Source organism: Tamandua tetradactyla, chromosome 1 (assembly GCF_023851605.1).
Source record: "Tamandua tetradactyla isolate mTamTet1 chromosome 1, mTamTet1.pri, whole genome shotgun sequence".
NCBI lineage: Eukaryota > Metazoa > Chordata > Mammalia > Pilosa > Myrmecophagidae > Tamandua > Tamandua tetradactyla.
In genome coordinates, this window is record NC_135327.1 from 182,051,561 (window position 1) to 182,074,088 (window position 22,528).

Here is a 22,528-nt window from a genome sequence, read left to right on the forward strand (position 1 = left end):
CCTACTAGGGGAGTAGAAACGATACAGAAAGCGCCCAAAGCCACAACAGAGATAAAAAAGACAGCGTACCCCATCCTGGAACGGCTGGCTGGCTGAGAGAAGCAGCTCGGGTGAGATCGCCGAGGCGCGCGGGCCTTACCGGGCGGGGTGGCAAGCGGCCGGAGTTACTCCCTTCCCCCTTCCCGGGCCGGCTGGGAGAATTGGAGAGGCGGTCCCCTGAAACAAAGACGGCTGGCGCCCACACCACGCACAGCCCCCGGACCAACTGAGAGAATTGGATCGGAAACCCCCAGGCCGCGGAGAACGGTGACGGGTGGGGGAGGCCCCTTCCAAACCCGTGACTCCCGGGGAACGTGCACTCTCTTGGGCGGGCCGCTGCCGCTGGCGCCCTCCCGCCACGCTTGTTGCCCAGGGCCGACTAGGAAATTCGGACGGGCTCTTTCCCTGGCTGAGGCGACCAGCAACCCTCCCTGCGTTCGGACCCCGGGCCGGCTCAAGCCGTTTCGGCTAGCGAACCCCCAGGACGGCGAGAGTTTTCCAAAGTTTAAGGTCCCACAGCACCTTTTACTGGTGGGACCCGCAGGCAAACGGGTGCCACGAGCGCCACCTACTGGGCAGGATAAGAAAAACAGAACCCAGAGATTTCACAGAAAAATATTACAACCTTGCTGGGTCCAACACCAAGAGAAATCTGAATAAATGCCCAGACGCCAGCAGCAGAAGATAACTGTCCACGCTCAAAAGATTGAGAATATGGCTCAGTCAAAGGAACAAACCAATAGCTCAAATGAGACACAAGAGCTGAGACAACTAATGCTGAATATACGAACAGAAATGGAAAACCTCTTCAAAAATGAAATCGATAAATTGAGGGAGGACATGAAGAGGACATGGGCTGAACATAAAGAAGAAATAGAAAAACTGAAAACACAAATCGCAGAACTTATGGAAGTGAAGGATAAAGTAGCAAACATAGAAAAAATAATGGATAGCTACAATGATAGATTTAAAGAGACAGAAGATAGAATTAGTGATTTGGAGGATGGAACATCTGAATTCCAAAAAGAAACAGAAACTATAGGGAAAAGAATGGAAAAATTTGAACAGGGTATCAGGGAACTCAAGGACAATATGAACCGCACAAATATACGTGTTGTGGGTGTCCCAGAAGGAGAAGAGAAGGGAAAAGGAGGAGAAAAACTAATGGAAGAAATTATCACTGAAAATTTCCCAACTCTTATGAAAGACCTAAAATTACAGATCCAAGAAGTGCAGCGCACCCCAAAGAGATTAGACCCAAATAGGCGTTCTCCAAGACACTTACTAGTTAGAATGTCAGAGGTCAAAGAGAAAGAGAAGATCTTGAAAGCAGCAAGAGAAAAACAATCCATTACATACAAGGGAAACCCAATAAGATTTTGTGTAGATTTCTCAGCAGAAACCATGGAAGCTAGAAGACAGTGGGATGATATATTTAAAATACTAAAAGAGAAAAACTGCCAACCAAGACTCCTATATCCAGCAAAATTATCCTTCAAAAATGAGGGAGAAATTAAAACATTCTCAGACAAAAAGTCACTGAAAGAATTTGTGACCAAGAGACCAGCTCTGCAAGAAATACTAAAGGGAGCACTAGAGTCAGATACAAAAAGACAGAAGAGAGAGATATGGAAAAGAGTGTAGAAAGAAGGAAAATCAGATATGATATATATAATACAAAAGGCAAAATGTTAGAGGAAAATATTATCCAAACAGTAATAACACTAAATGTCAATGGACTGAATTCCCCAATCAAAAGACATAGATTGGCAGAATGGATTAAAAAACAGGATCCTTCTATATGCTGTCTACAGGAAACACATCTTAGACCCAAAGATAAACATAGGTTGAAAGTGAAAGGTTGGGAAAAGATATTTCATGCAAATCACAACCAGAAAAGAGCAGGAGTGGCTATACTAATATCCAACAAATTGAACTTCAAATGTAAAACAGTTAAAAGAGACAAAGAAGGACACTATATACTAATAAAAGGAACAGTTAAACAAGAAGACATAACAATCATAAATATTTACGCACCGAATCAGAATGCCCCAAAATACGTGAGGAATATACTGCAAACATTGAAAAGGGAAATAGACATATATATCATAATAGTTGGAGACTTCAACTCACCACTCTCATCAAGGGACAGAACATCTAGACAGAGGATCAACAAAGAAATAGAGAATCTGAATATAACTATAAATGAACTAGACTTAATAGACATTTATAGGACATTACATCCCACAACAGCAGGATACACCTTTTTCTCAAGTGCTCATGGATCATTCTCAAAGATAGACCATATGCTGGGTCACAAAGCAAGTCTTAACAAATTTAAAAAGATTGAAATCTTACACAACACTTTCTCGGACCATAAAGGAATGATGTTGGAAATCAATAATAGGCAGAGTGCCAGAAAATTCACAATTACGTGGAGGCTCAACAACACACTCCTAAACAACGACTGGGTCAAAGAAGAAATTGCAAGGGAAATTAGCAAATACCTCGAGGCGAATGAAAATGAAAACACAACATATCAAAACTTATGGGACGCAGCAAAGGCAGTGCTAAGAGGGAAATTTATTGCTCTAAATGCCTATATCAGAAAAGAAGAAAAGGCAAAAATTCAGGAATTAACTATCCATTTGGAAGAACTGGAGAAAGAACAGCAAGCTAACCCCAAAGCAAGCAAAAGGAAAGAAATAACAAAGATTAGAGCACAAATAAATGAAATTGAAAACATGAAAACAATAGAGAAAATCAATAAGGCCAGAAGTTGGTTCTATGAGAAAATCAATAAGATTGATGGGCCCTTAGCAAGATTGACAAAAAGAAGAAGAGAGAGGATGCAAATAAATAAGATCAGAAATGGAAGAGGAGACATAACTACTGACCTCACAGAAATAAAGGAGGTAATAACAGGATACTATGAACAACTTTACGCTAATAAATACAACAATTTAGAGGAAATGGACGGGTTCCTGGAAAGACATGAACAACCAACTTTGACTCAAGAAGACATAGATGACCTCAACAAACCAATCACAAGTAAAGAAATTGAATTAGTCATTCAAAAGCTTCCTAAAAAGAAAAGTCCAGGACCAGATGGCTTCACATGTGAATTCTACCAAACGTTCCAGAAAGAATTAGTACCAATTCTCTTCAAACTCTTCAAAAAAATCGAAGTGGAGGGAAAACTACCCAATTCATTCTATGAAGCCAACATCACCCTCATACCAAAACCAGGCAAAGATATTACAAAAAAAGAAAACTACAGGCCAATCTCTCTAATGAATATAGATGCAAAAATCCTCAATAAAATTCTAGCAAATCGAATCCAACAACACATTAAAAGAATTATACATCATGACCAAGTAGGATTCATCCCAGGTATGCAAGGATGGTTCAACATAAGAAAATCAATTAATGTAATACACCATATCAACAAATCAAAGCAGAAAAATCACATGATCATCTCAATTGATGCAGAGAAGGCATTCGACAAGATTCAACATCCTTTCCTGTTGAAAACACTTCAAAAGATAGGAATACAAGGGAACTTCCTTAAAATGATAGAGGGAATATATGAAAAACCCACAGCTAATATCATCCTCAATGGGGAAAAATTGAAAACTTTCCCCCTAAGATCAGGAACAAGACAAGGATGTCCACTATCACCACTATTATTCAACATTGTGTTGGAGGTTCTAGCCAGAGCAATTAGACAAGAAAAAGAAATACAAGGCATCAAAATTGGAAAGGAAGAAGTAAAACTATCACTGTTTGCAGACGATATGATACTATACGTCGAAAACCCGGAAAAATCCACAACAAAACTACTAGAGCTAATAAATGAGTACAGCAAAGTAGCAGGTTACAAGATCAACATTCAAAAATCTGTAGCATTTCTATACACTAGTAATGAACAAGCTGAGGGGGAAATCAAGAAACGAATCCCATTTACAATTGCAACTAAAAGAATAAAATACCTAGGAATAAATTTAACTAAAGAGACAAAAAACCTATATAAAGAAAACTACAAAAAACTGCTAAAAGAAATCACAGAAGACCTAAATAGATGGAAGGGCATACCGTGTTCATGGATTGGAAGACTAAATATAGTTAAGATGTCAATCCTACCTAAATTGATTTACAGATTCAATGCAATACCAATCAAAATCCCAACAACTTATTTTTCAGAAATAGAAAAACCAATAAGCAAATTTATCTGGAAGGGCAGGGTGCCCCGAATTGCTAAAAACATCTTGAGGAAAAAAAACGAAGCTGGAGGTCTCGCGCTGCCTGACTTTAAGGCATATTATGAAGCCACAGTGCTCAAAACAGCATGGTATTGGCATAAAGATAGATATATCGACCAATGGAATCGAATAGAGTGCTCAGATATAGACCCTCTCATCTATGGACATTTGATCTTTGATAAGGCAGTCAAGCCAACTCACCTGGGACAGAGCAGTCTCTTCAATAAATGGTGCCTAGAGAACTGGATATCCATATGCAAAAGAATGAAAGAAGACCCGTATCTCACACCCTATACAAAAGTTAACTCAAAATGGATCAAAGATCTAAACATTAGGTCTAAGACCATAAAACAGTTAGAGGAAAATGTTGGGAGATATCTTATGGATCTTACAACTGGAGGCGGTTTTATGGACCTTAAACCTAAAGCAAGAGCACTGAAGAAGGAAATAAATAAATGGGAACTCCTCAAAATTAAACACTTTTGTGCATCAAAGAACTTCATCAAGAAAGTAGAAAGACAGCCTTCACAATGGGAGACAATATTTGGAAATGATATATCAGATAAAGGTCTAGTATCCAGAATTTATAAAGAGATTGTTCATCTCAACAACAAAAAGACAGCCAACCCAATTACAAAATGGGAAAAAGACTTGAACAGACACCTCTCAGAAGAGGAAATACGGATGGCCAAGAGGCACATGAAGAGATGCTCAATGTCCCTGGCCATTAGAGAAATGCAAATCAAAACCACAATGAGATATCATCTCACACCCACCAGAATGGCCATTATCAACAAAACAGAAAATGACAAGTGCTGGAGAGGATGCGGAGAAAGAGGCACACTTATCCACTGTTGGTGGGAATGTCAAAGGGTGCAACCACTGTGGAAGGCAGTTTGGCGGTTCCTCAAAAAGCTGAATATAGAACTGCCATACGACCCAGCAATACCATTGCTAGGTATCTACTCAAAGGACTTAAGGGCAAAGACACAAACGGACATTTGCACACCAATGTTTATAGCAGCATTATTTACAATTGCAAAGAGATGGAAACAGCCAAAATCTCCATCAACAGAAGAGTGGCTAAACAAACTGTGGTATATACATACGATGGAATATTATGCAGCTTTAAGACAAGATAAACTTATGAACCATGTAATAACATGGATGGACCTAGAGAATATTATGCTGAGTGAATCCAGCCAAAAACTAAAGGACAAATACTGTATGGTCCCACTGATGTGAACGGACATTCGAGAATAAACTTGAAATATGTCATTGGTAACAGAGTTCAGCAGGAGTTAGAAACAGGGTAAGACAATGGGTAATTGAAGCTGAAGGGATACAGACTGTGCAACAGGACTAGATACAAAAACTCAAAAATGGACAGCACAATAATACCTAATTGTAAAGTAATCATGTTAAAACACTGAATGAAGCTGCATCTGAGCTATAGGTTTTTGTTTTGTTTTGTGTTGTTTTGTTTTGATTTTACTATTATTACTTTTATTTTTTTCTCTATATTAACATTCTATATCTTTTTCGGTTATGTTGCTAGTTCTTCTAAACCAATGCAAATGTACTAAGAAATGATGATCATGCATCTATGTGATGATGTTAAGAATTAATGATTGTATGTGTAGAATGGTATGATCTCTAAATGTTGGGTTAATTTCTTTTTTTCCGTTAATTAAAAAAAAAAAAAAAGAGAAGGGATAATTGGAGATGAAGGGATACAGACTGTACAACGGGACTGGATATAAAAACTCAGAAATGGACAGCACAATACTACCCAATTGTAATGCAATTATGTTAAAACACTGAATGAAGCTGCATGTGAGGTATAGGTTTTTTGTTTTTGTTTTTTTTGTTTTTTTTCTTTGTATTATTGTTTTAATTCTTATTCTGTTGTCTTTTTATTTCTTTTTCTAAATCGATGCAAATGTACTAAGAAATGATGAATATGCAACTATGTGATGTTATTAAGAATTACTGATTGTACATGTAGATTGGAATGATTTCTAATTGTTTTGTTAATTCTTTTTTTAATTAATTAAAAAAAAAAAAAAAAAAAAAGAAGTTCCCCAAAAAGAAAAGTCCGGGACCAGATGTCTTCACATGTGAATTTTACCAAGCATTCAAGAAATAATTAGTACCAATCCTGCTTAACTCCTTCAAAAAACATTGAAGAGGAAGGAAAGCTATCTAACTCATTCTATGAAGCCAACATCACCCCAAGGCCAGGCAAAGATACTAGAAGAAAAGAAAATTACAGACCAATCTCTTGTATGAATTTAGATGCAAAAATCTGCAACAAAATATTCACAAATCAAATCCAGCACCACATTTAAAGAATTTTACACTAAGACTAATTGGGATTTATTCCAGGTATGCAAGCCCGGTTCAACACAAGAAAATCAATTAATGTCATACACCACTTCAATAAATCAAAGCAGAAAAACAATGATCATCTTGATTGATGCAGAAAAGGCATTTAACAAAATTTAACATCCTTTCTTGATGAAAACAGTACAAAGGATACGAATAGAAGGGAATTTCCTCAACATGATAAGGGAATATATGAAAAACTCATTGCTAACATAATCTTTAATGGGGAAATACTGAAAGCTTTCCCTCTAAGACCAGGAACAAAACAAGTATGCCCACTGTCACCATTCTTATTCAATTGTGCTGGAAATTCTAGCCAGAGAAAATAGATGAAAAAGAAAAAAAAAAAAGGCATCCAAATTGGAAAGAAGAAGTAAAACTGTCACTGTTTGCAGATGACATGATACTGTATGTTGAAAATCCTGAAAAATCTACAGCAAAGCTACTAGAGCTGATAAAAGAGCACAGCAAAGTGGTGCAAGATAAACATCCCCAAATCAATATCATTTCTATATGCTAGTAATGAACATTCTGAGGAGGAAATCAAGAAAAGAATTCCATTTATGAATAGCAATGAAAAGAATAAAATATTTAGGAATAAATTTAACCATGGCCACAAAAGACCTACATACAGATAACTACAAGAAATTGCAAAAAGAATCAAAGAAGACCTAAATAAATGGAAGGCAATAACATATTCAGGGATTGGAAGAAATATGGTTAAGATGTCAATTCTACCCAAATTAATTTATAAATTCAACGCAATATCAATTAAAATTCCAACATCTTATTTTGCAGAAATAGAAAAACAAATTTATTTGTAGGGGTAGGGTGCCCTGAATAGCTAAAAATATCTTGAGAAAGAGGAATCAGGTGAGAGTTCTCACTACCAGATTTTACAGCATATTACAAAGCTACAGTGGTCAAAACAGCATAAAGATTGATACACTGACCAATGGAATCAAACCAAGTGTGCATAAATAGACCCTATAGACCCTTTCATCTACAGACAATTGATCTTTAAAAAAAATATTTTTGAGAAATATCCACACATGTACAGTCCAACCATGTATTAAAATCAATGGCTCATAACAGCACTGCATAGTTGTGTATTCTTCACCATGATCATTTTTAGAACATTTGCATCACTCCAGAAAAAGAAAGAGCATACCCCTTACCCTTCCCTCTCATTGACCCACAGTATTTCAATTTACCCATATTTTACCCCTTATCTCCCCCTATTATTTTTTTTTATCTTTTTTTTTTTAACTCATCTGGCCATACTGTGGATAAAAGGAACATCAGACACAAGGTTTACACAATCACATAGTCACATTGTAAAAGCTATATAGTTATACAGTCTTCTTCAAGAATCAAGGCTACTGGAACACAGCTCAACAGCATCAGGTACTTCCCTGCAGCCACTCCAATACACCATAAACTTAAAAAGAGATATCTATATAACGCATAAGAATAACCTTTGGGATAACCTCTCAACTCTGTTTGAATACTCTCAGCCACTGGGACTTTATTTTGTCTCATTTCTCTCTTCCCCCTTTTGGTCACGAAGGCTTTCTCATTCCCATGATGCTGGGTCCCAACTCATCCCTAGGGGTCAGGTCCCACACTGCCAGGGGAATTCACACCTCTAGGGTTATGTCTCATGTAGGAGGGAGGGCAGTGAGTTCACCTACCAAGTTGGCTTAGAGAGAGAGGCCACATCTGAGCAACAAAACAGGTTCTCTGGGGGTGACTCTTAGGCCCACTTTCCTACTTATTCCTCCTTTGCAGGAATAAACTTCATAGGGATGGGTCCCAAGACTGAGGGCTCAGCCTATTGAATTAGTTGTCCCCTCTGCTTGTGAGAATATCAGGAATTCTCCAGACGAAGAAGCTGAACATTTCCTTCTTTCTCCACAGCCCCCCAAGGGGACTCTGCAAATACTTTTCTATTCTCTGCTCAAATTACTCTGGGATATATCGGGGCATCACATTAACCTACTATACAAATCAACAAAATCTCAAGTCCTATTCAAGATTCCATGTAATTATGCTGTTCAAGTAAACTGACCATACAAGTTAAATTAGATAATATGCTACTCAAAACATAAATTTTGTACCAAATAAACATCTCTCCCTTTGGTTGAAGTTTGAAAATATGGGCCATATTATCTGTTCTAGTTTACTAGCTGCCAGAATGCAAAATACCAGAAATGGAGTGGCTTTTAAAAAGGGGAATTTATTAAGTTGCAAGTTTTCAGTTTTAAGGCTGTGCAAGTCTATAAAAATGTCCAAATTATGACACCAACAAGAGATTACCTTCACTCAAGAAAGGCCAGTGAAGTTCAGGGTTTCTCTCTCAACTGGAAAGGCACATAGTGAACATGGTAACATCTGCTAGCTTTCTCTCCATGCTTCTTGTTTCATGAAGCTCCCTGGGGATGTTTTCCCTCTTCATCTCCAAAGGTCTCTGGCTGGGTGGGCTCTCATGGTTCTTGTGGCTCTGTCGTATGGCTCTCCCCAAACCGTTTTCTCTTTTAAAGGATTCCAGTAAAGTAATCAAGACCCACCTGAAATGGGTGGAGTCATATCTCCCTCTAATCAGAGGTTAACACCCACAATTGGGTGAATCATATCTCTGTGGAGATAACCCAATCAAGTTTCCAATCTACAGTACTGAATAGGGATTAAAAGATCTACAAAATGGATTAGGATTAAAACATGGCTTTTCTAGGGTACAAATTCCTTTCAAACCAGTACATCATCCTTTACTCAGTATTCTGATTCACCTTAGTCCTATCCAGATCAGCTTCATTAATATCTCTAGATGAAGTCTTATCACTTTTTCAGCTTAACAGTTGCTGATTGAGGTAATGCTGACTTTCATAGCTTCAGAGCTCTAACTCTGAGTCTCTGGGGACAATTATCTTTGATAAAGCAGTCAAGCCAATTCAACTGGGACAGAGTAGCCTCTTCAACAAACAGTGTTTGGAGAACTGGATATCCATAACCAAAAGAATGAAAAAGGACCCCTAACTCATACCTTATAAAATAAATTTAACTCAAAATGAATCAAAGACCTAAACATTCGAACTAGGACCATAAAACTTTTTGAAGAAAATGTAGGGAAATATCTTATAGATCTTGTGATAGGAAGTGGTTTCCTAGATTTTACACCCAAACCGTGAGCAAAGAAAAAAGAAATAGATAAATGGGATATCCTCAAAATTAAACACTTCTGTGCATCAAAGGACTTTGTCAGGAAAGTAAAAAGGCAGTCTACTCAGTGGGAGACAATATTTGGAAACCACATATCAGATAAGGGTTTAATATCCAGAATATATACAGAGATTTTACTATTTTAACAAAAAGACAAACAACCCAGTTAAAAAATGGGTAAAAGACATGGATAGACACTTTTCAGAAGAGGAAATACAAATGGTTCAAAAACATATGAAAAGATGTTCAACCTTACTGGCCATTAGGGAAATGCAAATCAAAACCACAGTGAGGGGCAGTGCAACGGTGGCTGAGTGGCAGAATTCTCACCTGCCATGCCAAAGACCTGGGTTCAATTCCTGGAGCCTGCCCATGCCAAAAAAAAAAAAAAAAAAAACCCACAGTGAAATATCATCTCACAGCTACTAGAATGCCATTATTAAAGAACAGAAAACTACAAGTGCTAGAGATGTGGAGAAAGAAGCACACTTACCTACTATTGGTGGGAAGGTAAAATGGTGCAACTGCTCTGGAAGACAGTGTGCCTGTTTCAGGAAGCTAAATGTAGAATTTGCCATATGATCCACAATCCCACTACTAGATATATATTCAGAGGAACTGAAGGCAAGGACACAAACAGACATTTTCACACCAATGTTTACAGCAGCATTATTCATGATTGCAAGAGATGGAAACAGCCCAAATGTCCATCAACAGATGAGTAGCTGAACAAACTGTGGTATATACATAATGGAATATTACACAGCTGTAAGACAGAATAAAGTCATGAAGCACGTAACAATGAGGATGAATCTTGAGGATATTATGCTGAGTGAAATCAGCCAGACACAAAAGGACAAATACTGTATAGTCTCACTAACATGAACTAATATTAATGAGTGAACTTTGAGAGCCGAAGTTAAGAACACAGGTTATCAGGAGATAGAAAGAGGGTCGAGAGTGGGCATTTGGGGCCTCAGATTGAATGTACCCTTGCATTTATCATCACAGAGCTGGATGAGAGAGAGCAAGAAGAGTTCTATAGGTTAAAGAAAATATTGGAGAAGAAAAAGATTATCAAAGAAAAATCCGAGAAGGACTTTGAGAAGCAGAGAGCAGTTGGGGCTTAATGGAGCCTGCTAATCTTTTGGCTGAAGAGAAAGATGAGGATCTTCTGTTTGAATAATCTTTCCTGCTCTGGTCCTTTCAGAAGCCCTAATACTGGCTCCATTTTAATTCACGGTGTATAAATGTGTTATGTGTAGCTAAGTATTTTTTGGCCTAAGAGTTTCACTGGTGGTAAAGTTTCCCTGAGCATCTGTCTATGGGATTACTTTTGCAAAATCACATTTCAGCAAACATTATCACAGATAAGAGAGATTGGTAGAACCTGCCCAGGAACTTGTAGAATTTACTAAGCAGAAGTGTCACCTTACTCCATTTACATCCATATTACAGGTGGTTTGCTTAACAAGCATATCAATAAATTAGCCTTAGGAAACATAAAATAAAAAAAACACTGAAAAGGTAATCAGGCTTCAATTAGAGATATGAATGAAACTGACCTGGATAGAACTAAGGTAAATCAGACTAAAGAATAAAGGATGATATTGAGTATTTCCAAACTTTAAATTCCATGTGAGACCAAAGGAAGAGATGTTTTTTTGGTGCAGAATTTATATATCTGATAGTACACTACCCAATTTAATTTGTATGGTCAGCCTATTCAAATACCATAATTACCTGGAACCATGATAGGGAGCGATACCTTGTTGGTTTGTATAGGTTGGTGTGATGTCCCAGTACATCCCAGAATAACCAGGGCAGAAGATTAAAAACCATTTGAAAAAAAAACTATTTGCAAAGTCTCCTTGAAGGACTGGGGGGAAAAGGTGGGAATACCAAACTTCCCCATCTGGGGAATTCCTGCTATTTTCACAAGCATTGGGGACTGCCTATTTGATAGGCCTGGCTCACGATCTTGGGGCTTGTCCTTATGAAAATCATTCCTGCAAAGGCAAAGCCAAGCCTACTTATGATTACGCCTAAGAGTCACCCCAGACAACCTTTTTGTTGCTCAGATGTGGCCTCTCTCAGCCAACTTGGCAGGTGAACTCACTGCCCTCCCCCCTACATGGCACATGACTCCAGAGATGTTAAATCTCCCTGGCAATGTGGGACATGACTCCTGGGGAATGAGCCTGGCCCTGGCAATGTGGGATTGAGAAAGACTTCTTGACCAAAAGAGGGAGAGAAATGAAACAAAATAAAGTTCCAGTGGCTGAGAGATTTCAAATAAAGTGAAGTCATTCTGGAGGTTATTCTTATGCAGTATATAGATATCTCTTTTCAAATTTTGGTGTATTGGAGTTGCTAGAGGGAAATACCTGAAACTGTTGATGAACAGATGAGTAAGAAAAAAAAATAAACAAACAATGGGGGAGATGGGATAATTTGGTGATTCTTTTTTACTTTTTATTCTTTTTATTTATTTATTTTTGTAGTAAACTCAGAGATCGAGTTCTGCAGCTAAGGAAAGGATGCTGTTGGGGATTGAACCATATTCCCCACAAAAGCCGTGTTCAGGTTCCAACTCCTGGTCCTGTGGATACAAACCCACTTGTAAACAGGACTTTTGATGATGTGAGTGGTTTAAACTCAAAAGTTTTTAAACTTTTGTGATTAAACTACCATGATACCAATAATGGTCCAAATGGGGGTTGCTATGTATACACCTTGGCCTCAAAGTGAAAATTACATGGAACAGAGCTGAAATTAACCATAATGGACTTGTAACACAAGTATGAAATTAATCTTTGTTGTAGTAAGCCATGAGATTCAGGGGTTGTTTGTTACTGCAGCATAACCTAACCTGTCTTGATGATACATCTCTATAATATGCTATCAGCCCTGGTGGCTCCCGTACCTCTAACTTGGAAAGGTCTGGATGCTTGTTGGGCTCACTTCAGAATCTTAACGGGAGGGGAAGGAAAGGATGGTGGGCTACTCTGCCAGAGAAGTCTCTGCTCTAGCCCCACCAGCCAGACAGCAACAGAGCTATTTTCCCATGAAGCCCAGCACTCTCCCATCAGTGTGCCTTGTTCTCAGGTGCAGGAAATCTCTCAGTAATCAGGTCACTGATGGAGAGCCTAGGAATACAAGCAATTGGCAAAATATTTGATTTCTCTGTTATACATATCTTACCTGATAGGGTAGGGCTATAGTTAGATGTAAGAAATGGGACTGAGTGGGCTTTCGGGCTTAAGACTAGAGATGTGAGGACTAAAGGAAGCCAAGCCAGACACCATTCAACAAAGATTCAGATGTCATGATACCCAACCCCGGAGACCAGAGGTGGATACATAACATGTGGAGCCAAGAGATCAAATAAGTAAAAGCCAGGATCAACTGCTTTCTGAGAGCATCTACCCCTAGTTACAGGGTTGATTTCAGTAGAAAAATGTGTGCCAAAGGAAAGTTTTATCTAAGACATGTCCAAATTTTTTTGGCCAGAGCAGCTACTCCAAATCTTGAAAGCAGGTTCAGTACACTCAGGTTAGCAAATGCTTCTTCATTAAACTGAGAGCTTGTTATATGTGCTGAAGGGAAGCAGTATCTCTTTCATGTTAAATGAAAAATTACCTGGAACCAAGATAAATATCCGGGAATGAACTCCTAGGAGGCACCATGAGGTTAAAACAGTGTCTCTATAAGATGAATGCATGAGTAGTTCACCAAAACCTAAGCATATAAATGTAAAGCAAAAAGGAAATCTCAAAAAAAGATAAAACATCAGAAATTGCATATAATTCAATGTTATTGCATAAGAAATAGATTACAATAAAGTCTTTGATGTGCAGAAATTAAGAATAAGGAGAAATGTTCTAGTTTGCTAGCTGCCGGAATGCAATATACCAGAAACGGAATGGCTTTTAACAAGGGGAATTTAATGAGTTGCTAGTTTACAGATCTAAGGCTGAGAAAATGTCCCAATTAAAACAAGTCTATAGAAATGTCCAATCAAAAGCATCCGGGGAAAGATACCTTGGTTCAAGAAGGCCGATGAAGTTCAGGGTTTCTCTCTCATCTGGAAAGGCACATGGCGAACGCAGTCAGGGCTTCTCTCTCGGCTGGAAGGGCACATGGCAGACACGGCGTCATCTGCTAGCTTACTCTCCTGGCTTCTGGTTTCATGAAGCTCCCCGGGAGGCATTTCCCTTCTTCATCTCCAAAGGTCGCTGGCTGGTGGACTCTCTGCTTCGTGGTGCTGCAGCATTCTCTGCTCTCTCTGAGTCTCTCATTCTCCAAAATGTTTCCTCTTTTATAGGACTTCAGAAACTAATCAAGACCCACTCAGATGGGTGGAGACATGTCATCCCCTAATCCAGTTTAACAACCGTTCTTAACTAAATCTCATCAACCAGGGAGATGATCCCATCACAGTCCCAAATACACAGCATTGAATAGAGACTATTCTACCTTTAAGAAATGGGATCCATATTAAAACATGGCTTTTCTTAGGGGGCATATACCCTTTCAAACCAGCACATTCCACCCTCTGGCCCCTAAAAAAGACATGTTTTTCCCATATACAAAATACATTAATTTCATAACAATATCAGATATCCTTAAACCTTTCAGTAGCAATACAAACAAAGTATCAAATTAGAGACAGTATAAAATCTCATCAAATCAGTTACAGGCGTGGTCAATCCTAAGGCAAAATTCTCTCCATTTGCTCTAGACCTTTGAAAACTCATAACAAGTTATTTGCTGCCAACATACAAAGAAGGAACATTCACAGGATACACAGACACATTTCCATAGGGAGGAAGGAACACAGGGGTCACTGGACCCACACAGTTTCAAAAACCCGCAGGGCAAAGTCCATTAGATTTCAAAGTCTGAGACTCATTTATCCTCAGGGCTTTAGAAAGTGGCAGTCCCACCCTTTCCAAATGCCTACGCCTGCCTCTCTCTGAATGCAACCTTGGGGGATATTGGGGAGACCACCTTTCTCTCGGCTCCACCCTCTCCAAGCATTGGGGCCGCACCTGGGCTCTCTGCCATCTCCGGGGCACACGCTCAACCCCTCCATGTGGTGGCAGCCAGGCTCTCCCCAAACCACAAGGAACGTGCTTCACTCTCTCCAAGACCTGAGGCGGCATGACTCTCCCACTGCAACGAGGTGGAAGGCCCATTCTCTGCCTTTGGGGCAACTCACCCTCTCCATGGGCTTGGGTGGGTCCACTCTCCTGGCCCGAGGCTTCTTGACTTCAGACTTCAGCCTCCATGGTTTTGCCTCTGAACTTATTTTTCCTCCAATGTGTCCCTTCTCTGAACCCCCCAGTCCAGACTGGCAGCGGCTCTGTTTATACAGGTCCCACAGCACTCTCGTTGGCTTTCTATGCAGTAACCTTGGATCATGCCCATCAGACATAAGGAGTTTCCACAAATCCTTTCTGGATAACTCCATGTCCGATCCTGACTTTCTCTGAAATGGCTGGCTGGTTCCACATTTGGTTAAATCCACACTCAGGGCACTATACTCTGGAGTCTCCCTTTCTGTAGGCCCAGAATTTTCCAGGACCTCAATTTCTAGTTTCTTTTTACTCAAGAGTTCAGTTCTTAGCTTATCTCTTTCCTTTCGCATTTCACTATAAGCTGTGAGGAGAAACCAGGCTGCACTTTCAACACTTAATTTGGAGATCTCTTCTGCTAAATATACAAGTTCATGGCTTTTACAATCTGCCTTCCAGCCAAAGCCACGAGTCAATTTTGCCAGATTATCTGCCATTTTAAAACAAGGCTCACTTTCCTTCCAGTCTACAATAACACGTGCTTCATTTCTGTCTAGGGCCTCATCAGAGATATCTTTAGAGTCCACATTTCTCCCAACAGTCTCTCCAAAGCATTCTAGGCCTTCTCTATCAAGCTTCTCACAACTCCTCCAGAATCTTCCCCTTATCCAATTAAAAAGCCGTTCCAACATGTTTGGTATTTGCAAACTGCAGCAGCAGCACCCCACTCTCCGGTACCAAAATCTGTTCTAGTTTGCTAGCTGCCGGAATGCAATATACCAGAAACGGAATGGCTTTTAACAAGGGGAATTTAATGAGTTGCTAGTTTACAGATCTAAGGCTGAGAAAATGTCCCAATTAAAACAAGTCTATAGAAATGTCCAATCAAAAGCATCCGGGGAAAGATACCTTGGTTCAAGAAGGCCGATGAAGTTCAGGGTTTCTCTCTCATCTGGAAAGGCACATGGCGAACGCAGTCAGGGCTTCTCTCTCGGCTGGAAGGGCACATGGCAGACACGGCGTCATCTGCTAGCTTACTCTCCTGGCTTCTGGTTTCATGAAGCTCCCCGGGAGGCATTTCCCTTCTTCATCTCCAAAGGTCGCTGGCTGGTGGACTCTCTGCTTCGTGGTGCTGCAGCATTCTCTGCTCTCTCTGAGTCTCTCATTCTCCAAAATGTTTCCTCTTTTATAGGACTTCAGAAACTAATCAAGACCCACTCAGATGGGTGGAGACATGTCATCCCCTAATCCAGTTTAACAACCGTTCTTAACTAAATCTCATCAACCAGGGAGATGATCCCATCACAGTCCCAAATACACAGCATTGAATAGAGACTATTCTACCTTTAAGAAATGGGATCCATATTAAAACATGGCTTTTCTTAGGGGGCATATACCCTTTCAAACCAGCACAAGAAATTAATACAAATATAGTTTTCTAAATATCTACCCAGATGAACCCCTTGGAAACAAAAGTATCCTTTCATCAGAATATGCTCTATAACACATACCATTGAAGGAGTACCAAGATAGACAACTCCCATGCTGACGATGAATGCAAACTAGTACAGTCACTCTTGGAGACAATTTTGGAGTACACTTTGAGTCTTTAAAATATTTGTGTCTTTTGGCACAGAATATTCGCTTTGAAAATTTATTCCAAGAAAATAATCAGAAATACAGAAAAATATTTATGGACTAAAATGTTTCAAACAATAAATATCCAATAATAGGATTACGATTAAATAAATAATATATAAAAATAATGTAGCTATCAACTATAACAGCTTTTAATGTTCTCAATTATGTATAAAAATGCTTACAAAACAGTATCAATCCCAACCAGGATAGTATGAAATTGTAATTATAGTATGTCCTCAATATTTAAGAATACGTATATGAAAAAAACTGGGGAAAAAAATCTTAAAAATATTAACTGATTATCTCTCCACAGTGGTATGGGTGATTAATACTTCCTTCTTAAAATGTTCCTGTGTTCTCCAAATTTTCTACAATAACATTATTATTATAGCTTCCAAAAATATTATTTTGGAAAAAATATTTCTAAATAACAAAATGGAGAATAGTTCCAAAATACAATAATAAATTATTTTAAAAATAAAAACATTACAAATCAATTTACAAAAACTCTAAAACAGTAGTTAGAACAAAACTTTTCACAGATAGCAATAAAAAAGGGAAATTATTTCATATACACATAAAATACAAATGAATTTTATTTATGACTATATAGATACATTAAATCTAAAATAAAAGTTAGCAAATAGGAAAAAAATACACTAGAAGAATACATGTCATAATCAAGTAGGGTTTATCTTAGGAATTTAAAGATGTTTTAATATCATGAAAACCATCAATATGAAGAGTAATATTAGAGGGTTTAAATAAAAATTATATGATTATATCAAAAGATAAGAACTTGTACTAAAATCCCTCAATGAACAAGAATAGAAGATGCTAGCTTCCTTATTATAATAAACAATATATTTTTTTTATATATATATTTTTCAACCTTTTAACTTACAACCTATTTGTGTCTTTTTGTGTGGAGTTTCTTGTGGACAGCCTATTATAGTTGGATCCTGCCATATCTCTGTAACTTTTTTTTTTATTAATTAAAGAAAAAAAGAAATTAACACAACATTTAGAAATCATTCCATTCTACATATGCAATCAGTAATTCTTAACATCATCACATAGATGCATGATCATCATTTCTTAGTACATTTGCATCGATTTAGGAAAAGAACTAGCAAAACAACAGGAAAAGATATAGAATGTTAATACAGAGAAAAAATAAAAATAATAATAGTAAAAAAAAGGAAAGGAAAAAGAAAAAAAAAGACAAACAAACAAACAAACAGACAAACAAAAAAAAAACCTATAGCTCAGATGCAGCTTCATTCAGTGTTTTAACATGATTACTTTACAATTAGGTATTATTGTGCTGTCCATTTTTGAGTTTTTGTATCTAGTCCTGTTGCACAGTCTGTATCCCTTCAGCTCCAATTACCCATTATCTTACCCTGTTTCTAACTCCTGCTGGTCTCTGTTACCAATGACATATTCCAAGTTCATTCTCGAATGTCGGTTCACATCAGTGGGACCATACAGTATTTGTCCTTTAACAATATTTTTTAAATCAATAATTAAAATTCAATGAACAAAAAATTTAAAAATAGCTTTTCATAATTTTATTTAATACAAAAACAAAATAAGAAAGACACAAGAAATATTTTTGCAGCTATGATTTTATATTTAGAAGAAACAAATAGGCCATCTATAATTGTTAAAACAATGACAAGTCACCAAAAGATAAATATTTTTTAAATGAATAGCATTCTAATAGTAACAATTACCATACTGAGTAGCAATGCATATCTAAAATACATAAAAGAATGAACTAATGTAATAAGTGATACACAAGACAGACAAAAACAAGAACAAATTATAATAAAAGAAATCAAGAGACACACACATCAATAATGGAGAAACTTAATTCCCCGGTGAAAAGAATTAGTATCATAAACAAGGCAAGTCTTAAAGAGTTAACTTATAGGCCAAGCACAATTCAAATCAAAGCACCAAAAAAGTTTACATTATAAAACACGTTTAGAAAAAAAGATTTTTTGAATATTAAAAAAAGAATAATGGAGGCCAATATAATTCTGGCTCAAAGAAACACAGAGTTCAATTTATTACATGGTAAAGAATACTTATTAAACACTATCAAGTAGTTAGGAGCTACCCAAAAGAATATATAATGTTTCTGCTCAAAGTCAAGGAAATAAAAACACAAACCGATGCAATGTAATGTGGTAAGTGCTACGCTAGAACTGTAAGAAGAATGACATTTCTTTGGCTTCCCAGCTAAACCTATAGGTTTTGAGGCAAGAGAAGGAAGAAGGAAGAGCACTTATTAAAGATGGAATACCATTTACAAATATAGAGAGTCATGAGATAAAATGTCACATTCCAGAAATTGCAAGTAGGTTTACCATTTTTTTAAAAGCCAATTAAAAATCAATATTTAAAAATCAGACAATTTCTCATAAAAATCTGGACCCAAATTCCCAGATGGAAATGAGGCAGCTGCTCCCTTTTTCTCCATTTTTTAGAATTTATTTATTTATTTATTTGCATAGGCAGGCACCGGGAATCGAACCCAGGTTCTACATCCCTACTTCTCCAATTTTTTTTATTTTTTATTTTTTTTGCACATAAAGGTGTCTGTTTTAGTTTGCAAGCTGCCAGAATGCAATATGCCAGAAATGAGAGAAATGGAACGGCTTTTTTTTTTCTTGCATGGGAACTGAACCTGAGTCTCGGGCATGGCAGGCGAGAAGTGTGCCTGCTCAGCCACTGTGGCTTGCCAGCTGTTCCCTTTAGATTGGATTTGTTCTCTACAATTTTCCACAGGACTTTTCTCCCTTCTTTAATTTCTCTTACATCCAGCCCACTTCATTCATTCAACTTACCTTCTGGTCCCTGTAGGCATTTGAGTTTATAGCTTCTATTCTACATGATGGGGAGGCAACGAAGGTTTTAAGCAGAGAGAAGGAATATGGTTAGGTTTGCATGTCAAAAGATCAGCTTGGCAGCAGGAGACGGAAGGCACAGGGAGGAGCCTGGTGTCAGGCAGATCAAGTAAATCCACAAAAGCCTATTATATAAAAAATCTAAATGGGGATGCCATCATTGAAGTGGGGATAGGGGGCTCACTTGGCACCTAAAACCTGCAAAGAACTTAACCTGAAAATGACTAAATTATGCCTCTGTGGAATAAATGCAAGAGATGATGAGGGTTTGAAACAAGGCAGTGTGGATGGAGGGCTGGAAAGGAAGAAGCAGGTAAGGTTAAAAATTTGAGAGATTTTTGAGGAGAAAAAAAATGTCCAACACTGGATAACAACTGGATACAGGGGACATGGTGAACGAAAAGTATAAAATTTTTCAGTATTTTTAGCTGGATGGTGGTGACTCTCAAAAATAAGGAAATGAAAGGAGGAATACTTCTGAAGGAAAGTTAATAATTTGATTTAGCATATGCTGAATTTGTAGAGCCTATAAATATGCAGCTTTACCTCATAAACCCCAATGAACACCAGGGGATCAAAGAAAACTCCCCAACTCTAGAGTGATGATAACTCTCTAACAGGTGAATGATCAAAAGAAAATATGAGAAAGAAAGGTATGGTTATATTTTTACAGAATGAATAACAACAGAACTAAGATTAAAATGGGATATTATAAAATTGAACAAAATATTGAAAAACAGATTACAGAGGGCCAATAAATTCATATATAAAAGCATAATTATATATTAAAAGAAACACAATAATATAAAAGTCTACCAAGTTTCCCAATATCAAAATATATGTATTTATATACTACACTACTTCCATGAAGGATTAAGATGATTTACAACAAAAATATAAATGATAAAATATAAATAACAAAATGTAAAAAAAACAAAAGTTTTTTAATTAGCACCAGGGAGAAATGAGAACTAAAAAAAACAAATAAACGTAGAAATACCGTTGTTGACAACCAATATGAAAAAATTAACTTAAGTTACATGACTATTATTGTCCATTAGGAGAAAACTCTGCAATTTCTTTTAGAAAAGGACATTTTTGCACCCCTTCCCCCAAGTAAAAAGATAGCATTTCATAATAAGCATTTCTCTAAATTACAGACATTTAGCCTTATTAAAAATTTACTACATTGCCCCTATTTCTCAACTATTATGTCATTGCAGGACAGTTACAATTTTTAAAACACCACTCTACATACTGACATTTGGGAACAGTACTCCAACAAACACAGGAAAGGATTTCATAAAGCTGCTTCTTTGTGGTACTTCTTAATGAATGTAAAAGACACAGGTGAGCGAGGTATATAGGTTTCTGATAGTCCATCCTGATCCGTGCAAGAATGGAGACAACTTAGAATAATGGATGAACCATACTGTCCTTCAAACTACTGTAACTGAGTTTTTGGTAAAAGATCATTGAGAGACAGAAAATAGATAAATTGAGGTAGTGATCTCTGGTGACAACCCAAAGGTCATACAGTCTACAGTTTGGCTAAGGACAGATCTACAAAAATTGGCTATCATATGAGCACAGCATGGTTGATGACATCCTTTTTGAAAATTATGGGGCCTAATTAAGGGCCATCCCATATCAGTACAGAAAAGGTCCCCAATAATAAAAGGACACATTAAAAAATGCACAAAATAAAGGCATACAGAAACACAGAAAAAGATTCACTCACACACATTTAAAGAAATGCAAATTAAAAGACGGTATCATTCAGGACCTACAAACTAAGTAAAAGTAAAGGGAAACTTGAAAATTCAATATGGTAATGATTTTAAGAAAACAGTTACATTAAAAATTTCCTCAAAAGAATCTAAATAGTCCAGAGTGAGGGAGACAGTTAAACTATGATATGATATATTAACTTGATGAAATGTATCTGTGCATAAAAAGGATCATGTATGATAAATGTGAGCAAAAATAGAAAGATGCTTATGGAACATTAAGTTAAAAAAACAGTATAAAAGTGTGCACATACTATGTTTATCACAATGTAAAGTGTGTACATGGGCATAGAGAAAGACAATGACTAGATCACAGAACAAATGCCAACAGAAATCTGCTCCTTTAAGAGCAGGGAAAAGTACTGGGGGACTGCAAGCAGACGCAGCAGGATGTTCGTGGATTTCTTTTGGAAAGGCCCTATCTATACTCAGGCTTCATGCTCTCTCTGCCTGATCAATGTTCAATCTCATTTCCAACCACTCATCCCAGTTTAATCCTCCCAATCAAAAATTTTCTCCTTTTCCATCATTCTTAATTCTCACAACAACCTGTGAGGTAGGTATTATTATGACCATTATCAATAAATGATTCGATGAATGGTTACAAATTAAAGCTCAAGAGAAGCCTTGTTTATAGACCAAGTTATACAAGCTTCTTCTTATTTCATGGGTACCCTTTCAGGTTTGCCTGGGCATGGATTCTTGGCAGACTGAGTTGGGACAGAAGCTGGAGGATTGGCTTCTGCAGCCCCAGCTACATGTACTCCTTGTTTCTCAGGGCCCTGTGGACACTCAGAAGAAGAAGCTGAATTACCTAAAAAGAAGAAGAAAGGGATGAGCTTCCCCAAGACATTCTTTTTATCACTCTATGTTTCATTTTATGTTGGGAGCATGAGCCCAGATAACCAGTCTTCGGACAAGACTTCCAACACCTTGGATTTAGAGAGTTTATGCCTACTAGGTGAAAAAAA

The 22,528-nt window shown here is 37.5% G+C and overlaps 1 protein-coding gene across 2 annotated transcripts in view; it reads right to left on the reverse strand.

The window, feature by feature from the left end:
* ZC3HAV1L (ZC3HAV1 like) overlaps positions 1-22,528 on the reverse strand; it is a 67,428-nt gene that overhangs the window by 31,275 nt on the left and 13,625 nt on the right. The window contains exon 4 of one of the 2 annotated variants that reach the window (XM_077144253.1): positions 18,476-22,371. The exons of the other annotated variant lie outside the window; for it this stretch is intronic. Within the exon in view, the coding sequence (XP_077000368.1) occupies positions 22,217-22,371 (155 nt within the window). The 3' untranslated portion in view covers positions 18,476-22,216. Of the gene's footprint in view, positions 1-18,475; positions 22,372-22,528 lie in introns of those variants that run through there. 2 annotated transcript variants of the gene reach the window in all.